General features: G+C 45.0%; 1 protein-coding gene across 1 annotated transcript; it reads left to right on the top strand.

The window, feature by feature from the left end:
* Positions 1-1,371: 1,371 nt before the first annotated feature.
* LOC311343066 (protein transport protein Sec24C) lies at positions 1,372-13,234 on the top strand (the record flags this gene model as incomplete). The annotated part of the gene is made up of 20 exons (XM_084467921.1): positions 1,372-2,056; positions 2,329-2,405; positions 2,713-2,766; positions 3,111-3,222; positions 3,419-3,546; positions 3,862-3,997; positions 4,407-4,516; positions 4,763-4,875; positions 5,358-5,558; positions 6,451-6,547; positions 7,051-7,152; positions 7,247-7,414; positions 7,860-7,956; positions 8,346-8,494; positions 8,901-9,039; positions 9,605-9,726; positions 10,406-10,585; positions 11,444-11,650; positions 12,008-12,097; positions 13,094-13,234. 20 exons carry the CDS (start codon positions 1,372-1,374, stop codon positions 13,232-13,234), a joined length of 3,108 nt encoding a protein of 1,035 aa, XP_084324047.1.
* Positions 13,235-22,500: the final 9,266 nt, after the last annotated feature.

Raw genomic sequence — 22,500 nt, 5'->3', positions numbered from 1 at the left:
ATTGCAAAAAAGCAAACCTAATTGGTGAGTATTACTAAGTTGTAATTGACAGGTAGCCAAAGTCAAATTGTTGCAATAATAGGAACTGTATAACCTTCTTTCCAGGCTGTAGATAACTGTCAAATACGCTGAAGACTGTTGTTTTCTTTTAATAATGTAGTAGTTGGCCTGTAATAATTTGTGCTACTTTAATAAATAACATATTTAAACCAGCCCGTAGGCCTACTGTGAAATCTATTATCTTAATCTATATTTTATTGATTAAAAAATAAACCAATACAATTATATGATGACTATAAGTAGGACTATTATTATTATTATTATTATTATTATTATTATTATTATTATTATTATTATTATTATTATTATTATACTATTATTACTATTATACTATTATGGTTCGATCCCGGCTCCTCCTAGCTGAGTGTCGAGGTGTCCCTGAGCAAGGCACCTGACCCTAACTGCTCCCGACGAGCTGGCTGTCGCCTTGCGTGGCTGACGCCGCCGTCGGTGTGTGAATGTGAATATGAATGGGTGAATGTCAGGCAATATTGTAAAGCGCTTTGGGTGACCACTGGTTACAAAAAATGCGCTATATAAGCCTCCATGTTTGTAATCAAGCATCATGCTTTTGTTTTAGGAGGGAATTTAGAAATAGCTGAAGCACCATCTACTGGTCAGAAGGTCATGTTTATCTTCATCCTTTCAAATTATCTGTGCTTTTACTTGATAAGAAAGGTTAAAAAACAAACCGAATTAACCGTCTATCCAGTACTAAACTTTCGATCAATAATACGATTTCGGATGATGAAGATGTAGATAGATAGCTTTATAAGACAGATAAGGTTTTATTTTGAAAATTCGTTGCCGGACGTTCCAAATGTTGTGGGCGGAAACGCTGCAGCATCTGCGGCATCACTGAACGACCTGCAACCGAACCAACAGCAAGGGTCATTATTAACATTACGTGCAGATGCAAGAATGTCTGCGCCTCCGTTCATAGACACTTTATGCACACACTCCTTGTGCATGTCATGTTGCAAACTGTAATAGTTGCCGTTGGCCTCTTAGAAGAAATGAGCACATTACAGCGGCAGTGTAGTGACAGGCATCGTTATCTCGATATTCGCAAAGGTATGATACAAATTTCATAGACTGTTGTCAATTGTAGGCAAAAAAAATAACCAATTATCTTCTCTAACTGATTCGTAAAACATGGTAATATACCAATCAGGATATCTTTAACGTCTTCTGCATTTGTCATAGCTCAATATCGAACTGACAGGGTAGGGACTGGCAATGTATTTTGATTTTGTTTTGCAGTGAGCATGTATTTTGCGGGATCCAGGCTGTGATTGGTTGGTATGGGAGATGGTGAATGTCTCCACCGCAATTCAGTCCACCATGGATAGAACAAAACAGCTAGACCACAACTTCAATCCACAGAGCCTCACCACCAACACCCTACCCAGCTTTCAGCATCTCAACCTGGGCTCACCGACTCACCCTGGCCTCCAGGGGGCCAGCAAGCCCCCACCCCCTCAGCACAACTACTTCTATCAGAACAACATCACGTCGCCCCCATGTCACACTTACTGGAATTCACATGACACGGCTCCTCACTTGGAAGGGTCGGACCCAAGCCGAAGCCTTGGCGTGTCACCCATGCATTCAAATGAAAGTCAACAGAGTTATCCAGCGTTACATCACCTAGCAAACCAACAGCTGCAGCCTTGCAGACCCCCACCTGCATCACTGTACTCCCCCCTTCACGAGGCCAACAGAGAGTCTCCAGCTGTCCCATGTCTGCAGCCGTGTACAGATCAGCATGTTTTAAATGGAGCCCAGCCGCTAAATCAACACCGTGTGTCCAGTAGTGTTCCTCTGAATGGACAATGTCTGAGCCATGGACACCACAGCAGTTCTCTGACTGATTACGGACACGTGAACAGAGCAGCGCATCCTCTCCCTCTTGCTGGTTCTGTTCCACTTCATTTGTCACCCACCTCCCCGATACAACAGCAGCCTCAGTGGGCCCTTCCAGTCCGTGATGGTGGTAAGTTGTTGGCTGACATACTTAATGCTGTACAATGCTCTGATACACTGATGTACAATTATGGATGAATGAATATGCAATGCAAGATCAATATTTTCTAAACCTTAATAATTTCAACTTCGAAATTGTTCATTATATCACTCATGAGAAATTGAAAGGATCATCTACTCCACCATAGTGTGGGAACACATTGTGTTTAGTTTTTACATTAGCAAACCAACAATGGTTCTTAGTTTACCCTCTCCCTCCTCCCTCCCTCCCTCCCTCCACAGGGGCCGTCTATGAAGCGGTCTCGCCAGAGGCCCTACACCCAGGATCCCAGGGGCTGGACGGAAGCGATGCAGCACAGGTCAGCATCAGCACAGTCCTCTGACCGCCCCACCCCGGTGGAGTGAGAGTCGGCCTCGTCAGGGAATGATAGGGAGTGGAGTGAGAGAATGAGGAGTGGAGTGAGTATCGATCCTCTCAGGGAAGAAGACCACAAGGCGGAGTGAATGAGGAGTACAACAAGCGTCCGCTAGGCTTGGGAACAACATGGGTGAATGAGGAGTAGAGTGACCGTCAGCCGTGTTGGGTGAATGAGGAGATGAAGGAGTCGTCGTAAAGAAGAGTTTGATGTGGTCTGTGTGTGTGTGTGTTTTTATTTTCTCCGCCAGTCCCCCAGTTCAGAGTCCCGCTACGGCCTGGACCCCAAGATCCTGCCAAGTGCTGTGAGTCCTTCTGTTAGTCTCACAGATCATACTTTATATGTATATCTAAAGTTATACAACATGAAACCATTTGTAACTCTGCCCATCTGTTTATCCATCTCTATCTATATATCTATCCATTTCTATCTCTGTCCCTGTTCTATCTATCTCCTCTCTCTCTCTCTCTCTCTCTCTCGCTCTCTCTCTCTCTCTCTCGCTCATTCTCTCTCTCCTTCTCTCTCTCTCTCTCTCTCTCTCTCTCTCTCTCTCTCTCTCTCTCTCTCTCTCTCTCTCTCTCTCTCTCTCTCTATCTCGATCACTCATCTACGTATCTCTCTATCTATCTCTATCCTTTTCTCCCTCAGGTGCGGGTGATGGCAGAAGACCGTGCAGAGTGGGAAGGGAAGGTCTACGTGTCTGGGCCCGATTCGTCCCTCCCTCCCCTTGCCACCACTTGTTGTAAAATAGAGGATGGAGGTAGAGATACACAGATAGACACAGACAGGGTCCTGGGCTCGTTTAAATATCTCACTCACTCTTTTTTGCACTATTCTTTTGCAATTATTTTTGCCCGTTTCTTTACTCCCCTATGCATTGTTCCTGTTGCTCTATGGCTGCTGCATGCTGACCTCCATGGCCCCTGTCCCTGTCTCTGCCTGTATTCAAACTCCAGGTAGCGCAAGTCCCTGCGCCATCCGCTCCACCACCTACCGGTTCCCCTGTGAGGCCCAGGCCGCCCTGCTCAGCCGCCTGCCCCTGGGAGCTCTGCTCTCACCCATGGCCCCACAGGGCCCTGGAGAGGTCAGCGCTGGACCACGTTGTAGACTTTAGCAGCTGGGCAACAGTGTCCTATGGTTATTTATTTTATTTTATATGATCAACTTTTACAAGTGTCAAATCCTGGTTGAATTGAGGCTCTGCATATTGGAATTGAAATATATAATTTTGATCAAAGATGTGAACAAACTGTTGTTTGTGAACAACAATGTGAGGCTGATGAGAGGCATGTATGTGTGTGTGTGTGTGTGTGTGTGTGTGTGTGTGTGTGTGTGTGTGTGTGTGTGTGTGTGTGTGTGTGTGTGTGTGTGTGTGTGTGTGTGTGTTGTGCCCCACCAGCGAGCCCTGCCCCTTTGCAGTGAACAGGACTGTCTGATGGGCTGTGGGGAGTGTGGGGCCTCCATGTGTCCAGCTATGAGCTGGCAGGACTGTGGTCAAAGGTTCTACTGCCCGTTCTGTGGTAAATTCAACAATGGCAAGTGCACATTCACACTAACTAGTCTTATTGGTGACAAATACCATGTAAACATTTCAAGCGTTAAAGAGAGATTCTCTTTTCCATTTCTCTTTTCTAAAATGTAGCACTTTACGAGTTTGATACATTTTATGAACTTGCATGCAGCTTGCAATTTCTGGGTTGTATCTTCATGGTTGAAGGCACTTATTGCAGGTTGCTTTGAATAAAATCGTAAGCTAAATAATTGAAATGTACTGTCTTGAATAATCGCTTTGGATACAATGATACAAATGAAAGAAATGACTAAATGTTAGAAAATGCATAAAATCATACACAAGGATTGTTTCATAACAGACCAGTGGACACTTCTAGTCTTCCTCTAAACTGACTATCTCTCTCTCTCCCTCTCTTCCTCTTGGTCTCCCAGTGCCCTGGCAGCACTACCAGCCCACTGTAGGAGTGGAGGGCGTCCGTGTGGACCGGGACCAGAGGCCGGAGCTCCGCATGGGGTCCTATGAGATAATCCACCCAAACAAGGTCCACTTCTGTGTGTGTGTGTGTGAGAGAGAGCTATTGTGTGTGTGTGTGTGTGTGTGTGTGTGTTCATAATGTGTGTGTGTTCATAAGGTGTGTATGCCAATGTTCAGTCCAGTAGGGTAGGTTTGTTTATACTGTGTCTATATACCTAAGATATATACAGTATGTATCGTGTGTGTGCGTGTTTGCCATTAAGTGTCTGTGCGCGTGTGTGTCCATATCAACTCTGTGTTGTGATTCCTCCAGGATGAGGCAGCTGTTCTCCTGCTGGCCCTGGACGTGTCTCCCCCAGCGCTGAGAGGCGGACACCTGGACTACGTAACACAACAGATACGCACGCTGCTCCGCTCTGTACACAGGTGACATATGCCCTCTCTCTCCGTCTCCCATTCACACAACAGGGCTTTGGTGCCCTCATGTGCCCTCATGCCATCATGACACCATTGACATGAATTCTTTGAGGTGTTAACTTTTCATGGATAGAAAAAAATACCTAATAGAGCTTTATTAATTCCTGACGTAGGATTAAGTATTGGTAAAATAAACAAACAAAAAATATACAGAATGTCTATATACACACAATAAGAAAAGTATAAATATAGAAACATTTATCTAACCTTCATTAAAGTATTTATTAATGCTACTGATCGCTATTGATCAAAAATACATTAAACGACATTTGACCTTCACCAATGAATCGGAATAACTCAAAATCTGACTGACTGTCACTGCGAATTGTCACAAGCGGGCGGTTGCTGTGGTCAAGGGGTTGCAGGGGCGTGAATACCTTTTGTGACTTCTAGCAGTCCTCATTGTTGTTGTTGTTGTTGTTGTATCTCAGGGAGGTTGGCACCCCTGAAACTGCCGCAGCAAACCTCAGGGTGGGCCTGCTGACCTATGACAGCAGGGTCCACCTGTACGACCTCAGCCCCACCTTGTCCCGCCCACACATGCTGGTTGTCACGGAGACGGAGGACCTACAGCTCCCCGTAAGGGAAGGGCTCCTGGTGTCTCTCAGAGACGGCATGGACAGCATTGACAGGTGCCCACACAGGGGTCAACGCCCGACTGAAGACCATTGAGCATTTCCTATCATCTCCATTTTATTTGCGTTATTTAGATTTTCAGGTGAAATTTGGTTTACTTTTTCCTTTTCTTTTTTGACACTTTCTAAATGATCCAAGCTTCAGCATAGTAAATAAACACTAATTTTGCTAATACCGGAGACCTGATAGTCTTGCACAGCAGACTACTCTCTCAGCACCCATGGTATGTATATATTCCTTCTGGGGAAGAGGACCTCAGCATATGCTCAAGCACTCGTTGTTTTCAGAACATTTTCTTCTCTATCGGAGGTTATAGGGCCACCGTACTAAGAGCTCAATGCACTGCACCTGAATAGAACACATTCAAATAGAAAAAAAAACACAAGGACGTTCACAAAACACACAACGCACAACACACGACAAAACCTGATGAAAATTTAGACAACACACACAGACACATACAGAAACATTGTGCTGAATTCCTCTTTCCCAGAATCAATTTGCAGTGTGTTTTCTAACTACTTGGCATGCATTGTCATATTATTGAAGATGTTTTCTTATTTTTCTGGCGTTTGGTCTGCATGGATTCTTAAGTTGCAGAACGTTGAGCTTTCAGGGTCTCTGTACTTTACGTTTGGAAGGAGCTCAAATCATCCGTTGAGGGCTCACACTCGTAAAGCCCTTTGGCAGAAATGGTATTATCAGGGGCCAAGAACTACATTTGAATTGATTTTGTGATGTTGTTATAGTGTGTGTGTGTGTGTGTGTGTGTGTGTGTGTGTGTGTGTGTGTGTGTGTGTGTGTGTGTGTGTGTGTGTGTATGTGTGTGTGTGTGTGTGTGTGTGTGTACATGTGCGTGCGTGCGTGCGTGCGTGTGTGTTCCACTAGTGTGTTGCAGCATATTCCTTTGTTCAGTCCAGAGGGGGAGGAGTCCCACGGGGTCCCCATTGAGCTGCCCATCAGAGCTGGACTTTCTATACTACAGGTCAGTGGTGGTACTGCAAACAAACAAACTGCAAACAAAGCTGGTGTAAAGTGGGTTCCCACCCCAGCGTATCAGTATGGCTGTCTGAAGACAGATCGAGGTCCTGTAGTTTGGAGGAGAGGAGGGCTGCTGCTGACTGGGGCTCCGAGGTTTTGAGTCACCCCGGGAAGTCATAGCTGTCAATCAACGTCAATCAGACGTTAGCTCGCACATTACAAAAACAGATTTTAACGTGCGCCGTCCGGTGTCCACTCCTCCCATTAGCTTTGTTGTCAGATTTTCATCCCAACTGCAGTTGCTATGACTGTTCCCGTTCCATTGGAGTTTGGATACTTTTTCTTATTCTTATGGGTATAATTAACCTTAAATCAAGACAGCACACATATTGAGCATTGACTACTGTTAGTATCCAATACTAAAAGCAGAATGCAATGCTAATAGTACTGTGTATGAAATATTACATTTTTCAGTATTTGAAATATTTTTTCTTTTGTTTTTTTTAGGCCATGAGTTGTCCCGGTAAACTACTGCTCTTCCACACTGCTCCCCTAACGGAGGGGGAACACACACAATTCTCAGGGTTCTTTGGTTCAAACAAGCCAAAGGTAAGATCCACTCACTCACTCACTCACACACACACACACACACACACGCTCACGCACACTCAGCTAATTCCTCTTCTGTGTTGTTGTGTTGTAGTCTATCTTTCAGCCATCAGATCCGGCTGTTTCAATGGCCAGGGAGTGCATCAATCAGGGCTGTGGTGTGCACCTGTTCATGCTCTCCCAACAGGATGTGGGAGGGGCTTGGCCAGGAAACATCCCCTATCTAACAGGAGGGGTTCTTTATGTTTACAATAACCTGCAGGTATGATTATCATTATGAATATTAAACTAAGCAATGAAATGGTTATTAAAGTATGCGCAAGAACACTGCTAACAAACAAAGTATTGTATTCTTGTATTTAACATTAAACTGTCTGATTAATTACTCATTTACTAATTACTGGTGTACTAGCTAATATACATTATAGTATGGAAAATAATGGTTTATTGCCTTTTCCACTGGATACACTGGTCCTCAACTTCAAACCTTTTAATCAAGTTTTGGACAACAAACATAACCAATAACTCAATAACTTCAATATCCAAGAGTCCCACAACTCTTCTGCCTCACAGCAGGCTGCATGTCTGGGTACTTCATAGCCTGGCTTTACCTAGGATAGGCTAGGTTGTGATGGGATTATAGCATGAACTGGCGGTCAGTGTGGCTCAGAGGGTGCGGTGTTGTGATGTGGGCTGCTGTCCTGCAGGGGGAGCTGGACAGGCAGTGTTTCAGCACAGACCTGAGGAGAACCGTGGAGGCTCAGACAGTCTACAAGGCTCAGCTCAGGATTCATGTCAGCAAAGGTGACTGTCTGCCCGTCTGTCCGTATTTGAGTCTGTTCTGTCTGCACATGTTGACAGAGACATGGATGTTTTCATGTAATTTAATTGAAAATACAACATGCATCCTTCAGCTCATTATTATGATTTTTGGATTCTCTGAATTACTATCCTGAAATGTGACACATTTAATTAGACACAAACATCTAGTTTGCAATTTAAAATAATTCTACACATTATTATTTTACATATTTTAATTTGTCATAATAACTTTCAATCAAACTGTGAGAAATGCCATCAGTTTAGATGTAATATATTTGTTAGGATTTAGTTTTTTCAACGTTGTGTGTGGATGTGCCTGAGACATCAATACAAGTGGTAGTGATCCTGCTGATGACATCATGTGTCATCAGAGTTGCGTGTCGCCGGCTGTTACGGGCTCTTCGACCCCGGGGACAAGCCCAGCCAGGTTGCCCTGGCAACCCTTGATTGGAGGACAACACTGGCTGTAGAACTTGCATATCTGAGGGATCTAGATGAGAAGAGGGGCGTGGCCATACAGGTGGGCACAATACATTTTTCTTTTCTTTTTTTGTATTATAATAAAACCCAATGTCTAACACCACACACTGCATGTGATGTTTTCCCATGCAAGACCAATTCAACATCTACCCCTTTAACTTTATGCTTATCCAAGACTACTTACCAACACCTAATTCAATTCAGTGTGTGTGTCGTCCATGCAACCTCTCTCTTGACCTGAGATTAGAGAGGATTATTTGCTCCATGCGACGAATGCGTTTTTTGATCACATAACAGTGAGTGAGGGCTGTTCAGGGCTGACCGTGTGAACTGAATGCACGCATGAAACCTAGCAAGCAGCGATGGCACACATCAGCCTAATTAGCAGGCTAAATAGATTGCACATTCATTTACAGGATGTTCTCTTCTACAACCCTGTCTCCTAGGTGACGGCCACCTACAGCGATGCAGCGGGACAGAGACGGACCAGGGTTCACACGCTGGTACTGCGCTGCTCTCGCCACCTGCTGGACACGTTCCGCCACTGCCAGGCGCAGACGCTTCTCTCCTTCTACTGCAAGAAGAGTAGGCTAGCTGTACACCGTGTGGTCTTTACTTATAAAGCACTCCTCAGAACAGGGTCACAAAGTGCTTCACAAGCATGGATATAGTTGTCATACATGATACATACTGTACATAAAAACATGTATACATATAATTCATAAAAAGCCCAAATATAACAACAGAAGAATTGCACGCAAGACTAATCGCTGACATATAGGCAGGATGATGTGAAAAGTAGGGATTGAAAATCTGGGTATATTTTCCGGATGTATGAGAAAACATTTCAGTCATACAGATTGACTGAGAAACTGAGACATAGTGAGACATAGTAACTGAGACACAAACTATGTTTCATCATTTAAAATATGCCTATCCTTAAATGTCTAATCTGTAATTATTTAATTATAATAATTCAATGTTGTTTTGCTCATTAGTGTCATTCCCAATCATTTAATGTCAGGAGGATACTGAGCCTGTTCGGGAGTTTATTAAAAAGTTAATATTAACATTATATACAACGCATGGACACTTAGAGGAACATCATTGAGGTTTTATTTGACTGTCCTCTTGTATCACCATTGCCCAGCGTACTGTGCGGTGCTGGAGCGCCCTCTGCAGGACCTGAGGGGGGAACTGCAGGCCGAGGTCACGGCAGCCCTGGCCTGTTACCGTAAACACTGCAGCTCTGCGTGTGTCTCTACAGGACAGGTACACACACACACACACACACACACACACACACACACACACACACACACACACACACACACACACACACGCACACGTACGTGTGTTCTGATAGAACATCGATTGTATCCTAAACGAGAGAGAGTGTTTAGCAGCTCCCATGGCAGTTTCTTAGTTTTTTCTGACCCAGGTAAGTGCATAGGAACTGCTAAGTAGCTTTCTCAGATTCTACCATAAAAGAATGCCTTTTTTATCTAGACAGGTCGCGTATTATACCACCAGGTGTGAGTGTGATTAGCCGTTACAAACCGTTTTGAAACTGCCTCTTCTGACATCACAAGTGTCTACCTAGATGCGTGCTGGATAGACCAGTCTACCTCCTTACCCAGTAGACTGTAGAAAACGTTGCTCATCTAGCCGCCACACATCTAGGTGGACACACCCACTTGTGATGTCAGAAGAGGCCGATTTTCAAAACGGCTCGTAATGGCTAATCACACTCACACCCAGTGGCGTAATATGTCACCTTTAACAAACAGGCCAAATCCTTTGACAAACACCATTAGAAAGCCACACAAGTATGTCATTGTGTTGGTGTGTGTGTGTGTGTGTGTGTGTGTGTGTGTGTGTGTGTGTGTGTGTGTGTGTGTGTGTGTGTGTGTGTGTGTGTGTGTGTGTGTGTGTGTCCCTCCCTCCCCAGCTGGTGCTCCCTCCGCCCCTGCGCCCGCTGCCCGTCTACCTCAACAGCCTGAGGAAGAGCGAGGTGCTGCTGCCGGGCCTGCGCAGCTCCGTCCACCAGCGGCTGCAGCTGCGGTGCCAGGTCCTCCGCATGGACACCCCCGCCACCGCCACGCACTTCTACCCTCTGCTGCTCCCGCTGGTGAGGAGGAGGAGGAGGCTCAGCTCGGGCCGTGCGGTATATGGAACAAGTCATAAGCCGTTTCTCAATTCGCGTTCTCGTGTGTACTCGTGTACTTGCGTTCTCGATAAACGTCATCAGTGGTAGCCCAAGCACTGTTCCAATTCCAAGTGCGTGAGTACGCGAGTACTGTCGTAAAACCCGTGTGTGTTCTCGATGCGTTCTCGATGAGGCCGTTCTACCGAGGATGCATCGGAGGTGACTCGTGTGGACTTGGGACCGTTAAATATCCCAGAATGCATCATCGAGTCCGCTGCTGTTCCAATTGCAGGTGCGTACTTGCGTTCTCGGAAGTCTGTACTTGAAAGTCCGGACTTGCCAAGTACGTACTTCCAAGTACGCGAGTACGTAGTCCGCGTACTTGGTATTGAGAAACGGCTATAGTCACGATTATTTTTTGGTCGATATTGAAATCACGATTATTCAAAACGATTCTTTTTTTGGGAGTTTGAAAACACGTTGCATTTATTCAGCATTTCTCTCCCAAAAAACACTTTGTATGGGAGAATTTTGAAATTTCCCCGTAAAGAAATACACAAAATGTTCAAAATGAAAATAATGTACAAATATGTCCATCCAGCTGTGCTATTAATGAATAAAATAAATATATCAAAAAAAAAAAAAGTTTAACTCGATTATACTAGTTTGGAGATCGTTTGACCCAAAAAATTAAACCGCGATCAAAATTTAATTAATTGCACAGCCCTTGGCTCAGCCGCATCCATGGGTTCAGTGATGTAGCCATCTGAACACTTAAAACAAAATAAATATTTTAAATTTTTTTTTAAAAAAGGCCATGTGTTTTTTTTGCGTCTTCAGCCCAGGTGTGTAGAGGACTGCAGCGACGCGGGCCCCCCGGACCCCGCTGACGGGCTGCGCTGCACAGCAGACAGCCTGGAGCCGGGGAGCCTCTACCTGGTCAGCGGACCCCTGGCCCTCCTGCTGTGGGTGGGGAGCCACGTCCCCCCGCCCACCCTGGTCCAGCTCTTCAACGCCAGCTGCTTCTCCTCCCTGCCTTCCGGCGAGGTGTGTGTGTGTGTGTGTGTGTGTGTGTGTGTGTGTGTGTGTGTGTGTGTGTGTGTGTGTGTGTGTGTGTGTGTGTGTGTGTGTGTGTGTGTGTGTGTAGTCCATTAAAAAGAAGGGATGCATCGACTTAATGACATCATAATTGGCTGATAAAACCTTGTGATTGGGATTTCAAATTTAAACTGATGCTAGGCCTAATTATGGATAGCTATCTTATTTGATTTTAGCTTATCAGGACCTTATTTGGATTATAACAAATTTAGAATCTAGAGAAACTATGGGAGGAATTCACACTCAATGTGTGTGTCTGTTTGTGTGTGTGTGTGTGTGTGTGTGTGTGTGTGTGCACACCCTCAGACCAAGATGTGTTCTCTGGACAACTCCTTATCCACCAGAGTCTGCTCTCTCATCGACATGCTCAGTTCCCAGGCTCCCTACGCCCGCAAGGTCAGTGTACTGGGGTGTTCTGTATATCCTCTGCCTTCAAGGCCAATACCGGTGCAGTTGATTAAATCATTGATAGAATGCAGTAAAACCTCAGTTAGCAGTATCATTTGTCAAGAGTATTTGCAGTGAGCACGCACTCACCACGAATGTAGGCAACAGCAGTAGCACTTTGGTATGCATGGTAAGTCCTTGTCAGGAGATTCACTGTTTAGTTCATTTATCCCCACAAACTGTCCCACACACTCTGTACTGGATTGACATGATTCCAGAATACAAAAGCGCGATATTGCTATGGTTTAAATTTGTTTAAACCACACTCAAAAACAGCACAGACACGCTAAATGCTCTTCGACCGAATCGGTACAACAACGTACATTAGGGGGGCGCCCCGGTGGTTCACCGGGTAGAGCGCATACCATTAAGGCCCAGTCCTTTCCGCAGCGACCGGGGTTCGATTCCTGCCCGTGGTCCTTTGCTGCATGTCTTCCCCTCTCTCTCCCATACCTTTCCTTCTTACTCTACAATAAAAAGTATAAAACCTAAAAAAAAAACTCAAAAAATAATCCAAAATAAATAAGTACATTTGAACAATTATAAGTGGTTCCGGATGCGATGGGGAAGCCAGGCAAGACGACAACGATGGTGTAATCATTCAGACCGGCATGGCCCTGATTGACATGTCTCTTTCAGACCAGGCTTTGCACACACACACACACACAGTGTCAGAATTATCACCCATGTCACACTTCCCATTGACATGCGCTGGCGGTCCCAATGTGTGATCGCAGATCAGCACTTCTGAAATTTTCCAGGCCTCCAGACAGTTACCGTAGCACACTGTTCAAACTAAAACGGTTAGGATTACGCTATATTGCTTGCATGTTATACTGTATTTAGTATTTGTCAGTCGAGGTACTCTTGCTCACTCATTGTGTGTGTGTGTCTGTCTCTTTGTGTGTGTGTGTGCGTGTCGGCGTGTGTGCGTGTGCTGCTCAGCTGTGGGTGGTGAAGCAGGGCGACGGGTGTGAGGAGGCGCTGCAGCGACACCTGGTGGAGGACAAGAGTCCCAACGGGGGAGCGTCCTATGCTGACTTCCTCTACCACCTGCACATCAACTCCGTCAAGCTGCTGCAGTGAAAACCCCAACGCCATCACACACACACACACACACACACACACACACACACACACCCCTCCCCCCCTTGGATGGGGGATGTGTGTGTATATATATTTGAATTATTTAAATGAGATATGTGACTATTTTTCACCAGGACCACAAATGGAAGATACTGGAGCCTCGGGGAAATCACAGGGAAATATTGAAAACAATCTGATTTATTTATTGAAGTGTGTACATATACATACATGTGTGTTTTTGATGTATGCCGCCCAGTGTTTTACTCATTTATTTGTTTATTTGTTTATTTAAAGATAATTTTTAAGCCGCAACTGTGACCGATGTGCTATCGCGCGTCTCGCGAAATCATGAAGATGTGTTTGCGGCGTTCATGTGTGCTATTGTCATGGCAACTCTCATCCCTGAGAGAAGGAATGAGAGAGGAAGAGAGACTGTGCTCTCTGCGGATGACAGTGTGTTCTTGAGACTACAGAATCACTCTGAGACTTTCTGATCTCGTTTGACTGTTTGGTGTCACTCACTCACAATCGCCGGAGTGTGTACAGAAAGGAGATGATTGGATGCTAATCGTGTCAGCCTTCTCTGTGAGTCTTTAAATGGTCTTATAAAAGGTAGGAAACACATAGGCATGTTTTGAATGGACAATAAGCACAACAACAGATTCATGCAAAGACTGTTTGTGATTTCTAGACAATAAGTCCTCTGGGAGCTTAATTATTTTGTCCAAATGACTGTTAATAAATGGCATGGTTGGGTATTTCCTTTCAGACTGTTCACGTGATACACACACACACACACACACACACACACACACACACACACACACACACACACACACAGCGCACACACAGCGCTCCTCTAAATCTCTAGGCAATCTACTCCACCAAATCATTTTGGGCTGAGCTTACAGAATTCACATAGTATAGCAGAATATAATGAAGTAGGCGTACAGACAGTGACACGTCATGAGCTGCAAAAAATCACCAAAACGTGTTATTATATTGTGTGAAGTGCAGGATGGCCAAGTAGTGTTTGCTGAAAATGAAGATGCATAATTGGGCCACGCCCCCGCACGCTCGCACGCAGAATACTATTTTGCAAATAGGAATACATAGTTCTAACTAATATAGTCATATTGGTTGACATACATTTCCAATTGCCCTATGTGTGTGTCTGTAGGAATGGCGCTCCAGAGTGCGCGGCAGTACATATTTTGCAGCCACAAACAACCGCTCATATTTGCCCCTATTTGGAAGTACGCACTGTACAACCGGGGGGTGTGTGTGATTATGTTGCCCACGCACGCCGTTTCGCTCTCTGTCCAACGGAGGGCAGCGGAGAGGCGCGTCTCTGGCGTTTCTCTTGAAACTGCGCTACAGACAAACCGAGCGCACTGAGGAGGAACCACACAGCACCGGAGCTGATAGAAACAGCAGACGAGAGCAAGCAGGCAGGCAAGGCGCTCGGCTTCCACGTTAAACGTATAATAGTACATATTAACTTTTTTGGTTGTAATTAAAAACAGCAAGTCCACTGCCGCTCCACAGGCCGTCTTTGAAACAGGCGGCAGCTCACAGGCGGACCGACTTTTAAGAGAAATTAGTAATCCTCGAGAGGACAGCCAGGGAGCCAGGCACCAGGCTTGACAAGGAGGAGACGGGGAAACATGGCTGTAACAACCTGTACGCGATTCACGGACGAATTCCAGCTATACGAAGAGCTGGGCAAGTAAGTATTTTGTTTCTTTATCATGTGCAACATTTTGAAGTTAAACGTTTGCGGATTCACTTATTCTCCAGGCAGTGTTCAGAACATGCGGATCCCAAGTATTAGGTATTATGCCTAACCCTATTAAAATAATTTAAGGATAAACGGAGCTTTGAAAATACGCTCACACAGACACACTTGTGTTTGGCGTTTAGTTGGCGTTAGGCAGTCGTTGGACGAGGGTACATAAGTAACGCCCCCGTTTGTACTTGCAATATTGTAAGAAAAAGGGGCGACGTTTTCTTTTGCATTTTGACAGGTCGTTCCCAATGCAAAGCGCACACGGCGAGGTGCACAAGCACGCGTAGTTTCAAAACGCACCGTTTAAAATGTAGGCTACTGGCAGCATATTGTATTTGTAGATAAAATGCAAATATGATGCAGTCTGCGACTATACCATATTGTTATACTTGATCCTACAAACCATGGCTTTTGTATAATGGTTTTGTTCAGGTCTTATCACTGTTCAGCATATGTGTGAGTTGAAATTATTGGTTAGACAAAAATTAAAGCACTATAAATTGATTATGGAGATGAAAAAATCGTAGACTATTGCAAGTCCAATGTCATGCTAAACACCCTTTTGACTACATTTATTTTTCACCCGGGTGTGCAAAATTATTCCAGGGAAAACGAATGATAATTAGTTGATACTCCCCATATGCAGATGTGTTTGCTAGACTGGACAGACAGAAAATATATATTTTAGTCTTTCGCCAGCGCCCCATTTATGCCACATAACAATGCTTGGGTTGGGCAGGTGATTTGAGCGCACTTTTGAACCGTCGCTCAGCCAAGACTCTCAGGCAGGTGTCTGATCTTACGGAAGGTCATCTTCTTTTTTAGATCCGCTCTTTTTCTATCAGTTCATTTCACGAAGGCTATGACCTATTTTCTATATAAAGCTTGGATGCCAGTTGATTTGTGATTTCGTTATGTTCGGATAACTTTCATTGAAACACTCTGGGTTTCCAATTTTGGGATATACAGACACACTATTCCGTATTAAACACATCAATCACTTGTTAAGACTCGTAGTGTGTGTCCATTCAAATGTGGATAGCAGTCAGGAAGCATAAATGTCAACTTTTGGTGTTGAACGTTTGACACTTTGTGTTTGTCCAATGCCTAAGGAAGTCTGCGTGGCCAGATAGATTTCATCAGTTCAACACTTATCATTGAGAGTGACCACAGAACTTAGTGGGTGACAATGCTTCAAGCACAATTCCCTCAACTAATTTTGAATGAATACTGGTCTATCTATCCACACAAACATCCACCTCGGTTCATGTGCTATGAACATACGTTTCTATTCAGTGTGTATTGCGATATCTTTATTTTCTCTTTATTCTATAGTGTAGCTTATCTTCTCAACCACCTCAACCTGAGTGAACTTTGCAGACACAGCTGTGGTGTGCGGTGTCAGTGCTGTGCACGTGTGCAAAGAGCGTGTCAGTTAGGTCTGTGGTATTGTTGAAGTATCCGTGAGCGAATGTTTGTGACTGCTGAGTGTGCGCAAGAAGTTCAAGTATTATTTTTCGAATCGCCTTGAGCAGCTGACACTCAATCTGTATCCTCTAAACGGTGTGTGTGTGTGTGTGTGTGTGTGTGTGTGTGTGTGTGTGTGTGTGTGTGTGTGTGTGTGTGTGTGTGTGTGTGTGTGTGTGTGTGTGTGTGAGAAAGCAAGGAGCAAGACCACATGGCCTTCTCAGCAGACCCCCCCCCTACCCCCCCTCAAAGCATGCAGTCTTGGGTGAGGGTAGTGGGCGAGAGGCCATTGTAAATCACTTTAAAGTCTCCAGTGAGAGAGACACAGGGGTGGTCACTGGGCACCGCCAGGCCGCTAATGACAAGCACTTTGTTAACACATTGATCCCGAGATGCTATTCTCAGTAGGCCAACCAATGACACTAAAGGTCTGCCACATTTGTTTCTGCTCCCATATCGATAAAGTGTGTGTGTGTGTGTGTGTGTGTGTGTGTGTGTGTGTGTGTGTGTGTGTGTGTGTGTGTGTGTGTGTGTGTGTGTGTGTGTGTGTGTGTGTGTGTGTGTGTGTGTGTGTGTGTTTGCAGAGAGCCACACATCCCCTGGTTGTGTTTGGTCATCCAGGCTATCACCTTTGCCCCTGGGCTTTGTGGTCATCTATATTTTGCACTGTGGTCTCCTTATGGCTGCAGACCAGTGGCACCAGGCCTGCCCCCGAAATCTTCAAAGCCAAGTGTTAAACGTGTGATATATAGTTGCTGGAACCGGTTTGCGAAATCACCAAACTCGCCTCTGGTTGGAGAGGAATTGGTCTTGGCAAGGTTTAATTTGATGTTGGTTAGGCTTCCAGTCATAATCCTGTTGGTGTATCATCTGTTTGCTGGGTTGTCCATGGGTGAGGAATCAAAACTGAAAAGTAGTTGGGGTAAATGTGTTCAAACACATGGCCTGGCCAAACCAAAGAAAGCCTATTGCCTTTTTTCACTGTCTGTTGTCCATATAACCTATAATTATCCGATTAGAGTAAGTAATTCTATAATATCGTTTATCGTCATTCAGGGATATTTTTTCGTCAAGATATCAACCTATCGTGATACTCGTCTAAATTAATTACTGTGAGAAGATATTCCCTTAACATGATTGAATATGAGGTTTGAAACGTCAATGAGAAAAGTCTGTTACCGTACTTTCAATTTCCATAAACTTCAATTGAATGACCCTCAGTTATAAGGTTTAGAATAGTATTTTGAATTCGTAAGCATATTGAGATATTTGTCGATATCCCATCATGCAGAATTCCACGTCATTATCCTGTTCAATGCGGCCCAGCCTCAGGATTGATGCAGATATCGGAAAGTTGTCTGAGAAATGGGAATCGATCAATGGTCTTGTCATTAAACAACACAGTTTCATTTTGGGACCTGATTCGGGATTCTTCATTTCAGCTTCTGAAAATACTGTAGTTTGGGAATGGTTGTGGTGAATTTCAACCACAAAGACTTGGCCTGTTGGGACTGCCTCACATGCCACGAGCCTTTAGAGTTTAGAGAATGTGCTGACGGGGTGCTTGAGTCCCGGTAGCGCACTCTATTAGTGTAGCAGTGTTTATCTTGTGAGTAAAGATAAACGTTGCCCATTGTTGTGCAATGCTGGCAGTATCACTTGCTGTGCAGAAAATGTTCTGAGCAACAATGCCGTGTGTTAGAAAAGCCACTAAACAATCGTACATCACATAGATCACAGAATGTTCTAGAAATTAAAGGTGAAATTGTCAAACTCCCGGTTGAAGCGTTGCGATCATAAGTGTCACAGGTAGATGCAGAGATAATGTTTTGACTCTGATACATGTGTGTTAATGTTTTTATTCTTCTCTGTTTCTAGGGGAGCATTTTCTGTGGTGCGCAGATGTGTGAAGCTGTGCACTGGACAGGAGTATGCTGCTAAAATCATCAACACCAAAAAGCTATCTGCGAGAGGTGAGAATAATTTTTCCACATATAGTTCTTTTATTTTTTTTAATTAGTCTGACAAACTTAACGTCAACATACATTTAATTGAAAACATGAATTCTCTGAAAGATTATACGTCCTAGATGGAAACGTTCCAATTCAAAAGAAGGAAGATTTCATGAGTTAATTTGTTTAATTTTGCTTGCTATATACCAGCAATAGCCACCAATATAGAGTTTTGTAAAAATCAGACCAATATTTATACCAGCATACATAAAACAAAGTTAGAAGTATCAATCTTCTTCCAAAATGTTGATAGACATATTTCACCCCTTTCTGGAGCCTGGGCCTCATAAGCAATGGCAATACCAGAAGTCACTGTATCTGTAACACTCTACAAATACTTTATGAATGAACTATTTATTCAGCCAGTGTCACTGAGTTCTGTGCTGGGCTGGGTTTCTCTTGTGTTCTCATGAGTAAGTGTTGCTTGAGCATGCACGGGGAGAGGCCTTTTATTTATACAGGCCTTTATCCCGGCTATCTGTATCATTTCATTAGCGAGACAATATTGGCTCGGGAGGCTACCCCTCCGAACTCCTTCTACACACATACGCACGGGCCTACGCGCGGGCCTACGCATGCACACACGCACGCACGCACACAGGCACGCACGCACAAATCAAAAATTAATTTATAGCGCACACAGCTGTGTCCTCGGTCTCGTTGCGGGTGCCATCCGATACGCACGCTGGTCGGTTCTTAGGCCCCCACGCTGCTCGTCCAGACCAGGCCTCCCCCGCGTCGGCCCCTGTCTCATAACGGAGTGGATCCCACCTGAGCAGGCAGAGAGCCGCGTGGGCTTGTGTAACGTAATGGATGAACGGTTGTTTCATAAGGCAGGCGAGTGGGCGCCTGCAGCTGGCTGCACATCCTCTGCCTTCAACACACACTGCTCTTATTTTAGCATCCTGACCTTTCTGACACGGGCTTCTCTTCTGCCGTGCTCACACGGCGACCCCAGGTGACTGGCCCAGTTTGACTGGTGGGCTGTTTCGTGTATAGGGTGGTGGGGGGGGGGGGGGGGGGAGGGCGCGTTTGCTGCTGCTGCTGCTGCTGCTGCTGCTGCTGCTGCGGTTGTGGTTGTTGTTGGTGTATAAGAGGATAGGTCTTCCCCTCCTACACCTTGAGGTGCTGAATGACTTGAGTCACTGCGAGGGGCTGCTGGAATAATCCTTGTAAGATTGATTTTCGGATTGCCTCTCAGTTTATTCTAACTCTGGGGGAATTAATGGAGTTTTTCATCACCGCCTCTTAAAAGCCGTGTGATTCACCCCGGCCCGGTTGTCTCTCTAATGACGCTGGGTTCATCAACCACTTAAAGGCCTCAGTAAGGAAATCCTCGCTCTTACAGATAGGAGGATATGAAAAGCCTGTTTATTGTGAAGTGTAGCGATTAAGGCATTGTATGACGTGAAGGAGGCATTTGTTATAGCTAGATTGATGTTGGATTGTGTGTGTCTGCATGCACGCTCGCGCGCGTGTGTGTGAGGCATCCTTGGCACTGAGCAGCTGAGGGGGCATGCGTCCGTGTGCCTACATGTCTAAAGCACGGGACTCTCATCGGACTCCTCTTTCTGACACACACACACACACACACACACACACACACACACACACACACACACACACACACACACACACACACACACACACACACACACACACACACACACACACACACACACACACACACACACACACACACACACACCCCTTGTCCTCTCAGCCAAGTTCTTGCTAGCAATCAAATGGTTCCAGCTATCCACCACATGTCAGGTGGTACACTTGGCACACAGCCATGTACATCTTGTTTACACCTAGATAGAGCTGGACAGTGGTCTCTGATGGTGGGTTCGGCTGTGTGTATCAGTGTACAATGAATATTAGTGTGTGTGTAAGTAAGACGTGAGTGTTAACTCTGCAATGCAGCTGTAGATTTTGACCTGGTTTGGGACAGCTCTGTGTCATTGGAGAGAATAGCAATATTAGGCCAAAGTCAAGTAATTGGGACAGCTGAAATAACCTGGGACACTGGATCAAGCGATATAAAATCGCCCTGTCTTTACACTAGTCTTGTTCTCCTGTGCTCCTGTACTATTTTGTGATGTATGTGTATAACAGACCCTGTTGTAGCCTGATTGCTGCTGTGTGCAACTGGGTATTTATTTTTTTTTTTTCTAGGATTGAAGCATTAGCGACCATGTGATCTAGTATTCATTTTGTCTTACTGTCGCACTTAGTTCCAATTATCGGAAATGAGACCATTAGGCCTACTGCCTGGTTAAATAAAGATTGACTGATTCTCCAAGCATGGAAAATCTAACCTCTTAACTAATTGTAATGGATTGGAGAGCCAAAGAGTTTCCCATAGTTAACTCTAATCGCTAAATAACCTAGTTAATTCTAATCGCTAGTATTTATGTGCTAAATCGTGACAAACTCTCGACCAATTATTGTTTTGGAGTAATCGAGATTAGAGCGTGTGCCATGGCAGTTAATCTGGTGCTGTGAGAACGTCACTGTTGAAACGGGGCTGATGCCTTCACTCCACAACACTTCTCTTTAGACTCATGGCTCTCTGTATAACCTCCTCCAAACCCCTCCGATGAAATAATTTCTCATGCTCTTGCTGCCTTGTTTTATCATCTAACTCAATGTAGCTGAATGTCTGTTTGTCTGTCTGTGCCTCCTCTGCATCTTTTATGTCTAATCTGTTCTCGTGCACCGTAATCAGTCTGTCTATGTCTCTCGCTCTAACTCTCCCTCAGCCTCTTTCATCCCCTCAGGACCAGTCTCTCGCTCTCTCCCTCACTCACTCACTCTCTCCCTCTCACTCAGCCCCTTTTATCCCCCCAGGACCAGTCACTCTCTCTCTTTTGTTAGCTTGCTCGGCCTCTCTCATTTCTTATTTAATGCGCTTCATCACGGAAAGAGGCAAACATGGCAGGGCTTCTCCAGACTCCTCGGCTGACACTCTTCATGTCCTACATTTAGCCTACTGCCCGTCTGTCTGTCTGTCGGTTTGTCTGTCGGTAGAGTCATTTAGCGGTCCCATTATCAATCACAGAACAAAAACAGTGATCACAGAACGTACGGCCATCAGTCACTCATTCGGTCCACACATCTCTCCCTCCCGTTTATAACACCGCACACGACCCCCATCCATCTACCAGCCCGACCAGCCAGGCAATAACTCCCTGTGTACCCAAGGCAAACACGACATCCTTCAGCCCACTAACGGCTCACTAAAGAAAACAGAGCCACATCAAACAGAGCCGAAAAGCCCGGTGGCTTGTGACCGATCGATCGGCCACCTCCGCATCATTCACCAGCCTGTAGTCCCCTAAGGCTGGCCCACGCAGACCCTATGGACAGCTGCGCTGGCCTTAGCTGCCTGCGACCGCAAGACTCATGCATCTTATACATGTGCAATGTGTAAAACGGTGCTCTTGTCTCAAGCTAAATTGACCAATTTGATGCAATGTATTTTATTTCTTGCTTCTTGCTTGACATGGTTTACCTATCATATTGTGAGTACAATTTATGCTTGCATGTCATTTGAATCTTTTTTCAAATGACCTTACAGAAGACAAAATGGCACTTTATTAATCCCAGGGAGGAGATTTAGCATTTGTCTACGGAGGGAATCTGAGTTGGAATGTAAGGTTGCTTTGGTCGTCTTCATCTTCAAACCTTTAGTCACCTCCTCCTCCTCTCTCTTTCAGACCACCAGAAACTGGAACGGGAGGCCCGGATCTGTCGCCTGCTGAAGCACTCCAATATAGGTGAGATCTCTCTCTCTCTCCCTCTCCCTCTCGACTCCTCTCTCTCTTTATCCCTCCCTCTCTCCACCCCCCTTTCCTTCCTTATTTCTCATCTCTTCAGGGGTCCAAACCACAGCTCCTTCTGCAACAACATCTCTGGTCAGAACAGTCAATAGTTTCACAGTGTTCTTGTGTTTGTTCACATAATCTCTCAGTGTAGAAGGGCTTCTGTTTAAA

Source organism: Micromesistius poutassou, assembly GCF_964030765.1.
Source record: "Micromesistius poutassou genome assembly, chromosome: 5".
In the NCBI taxonomy this organism is placed as follows: domain Eukaryota; kingdom Metazoa; phylum Chordata; class Actinopteri; order Gadiformes; family Gadidae; genus Micromesistius; species Micromesistius poutassou.
This window is presented reverse-complemented; position numbering and strand designations above follow the sequence as displayed.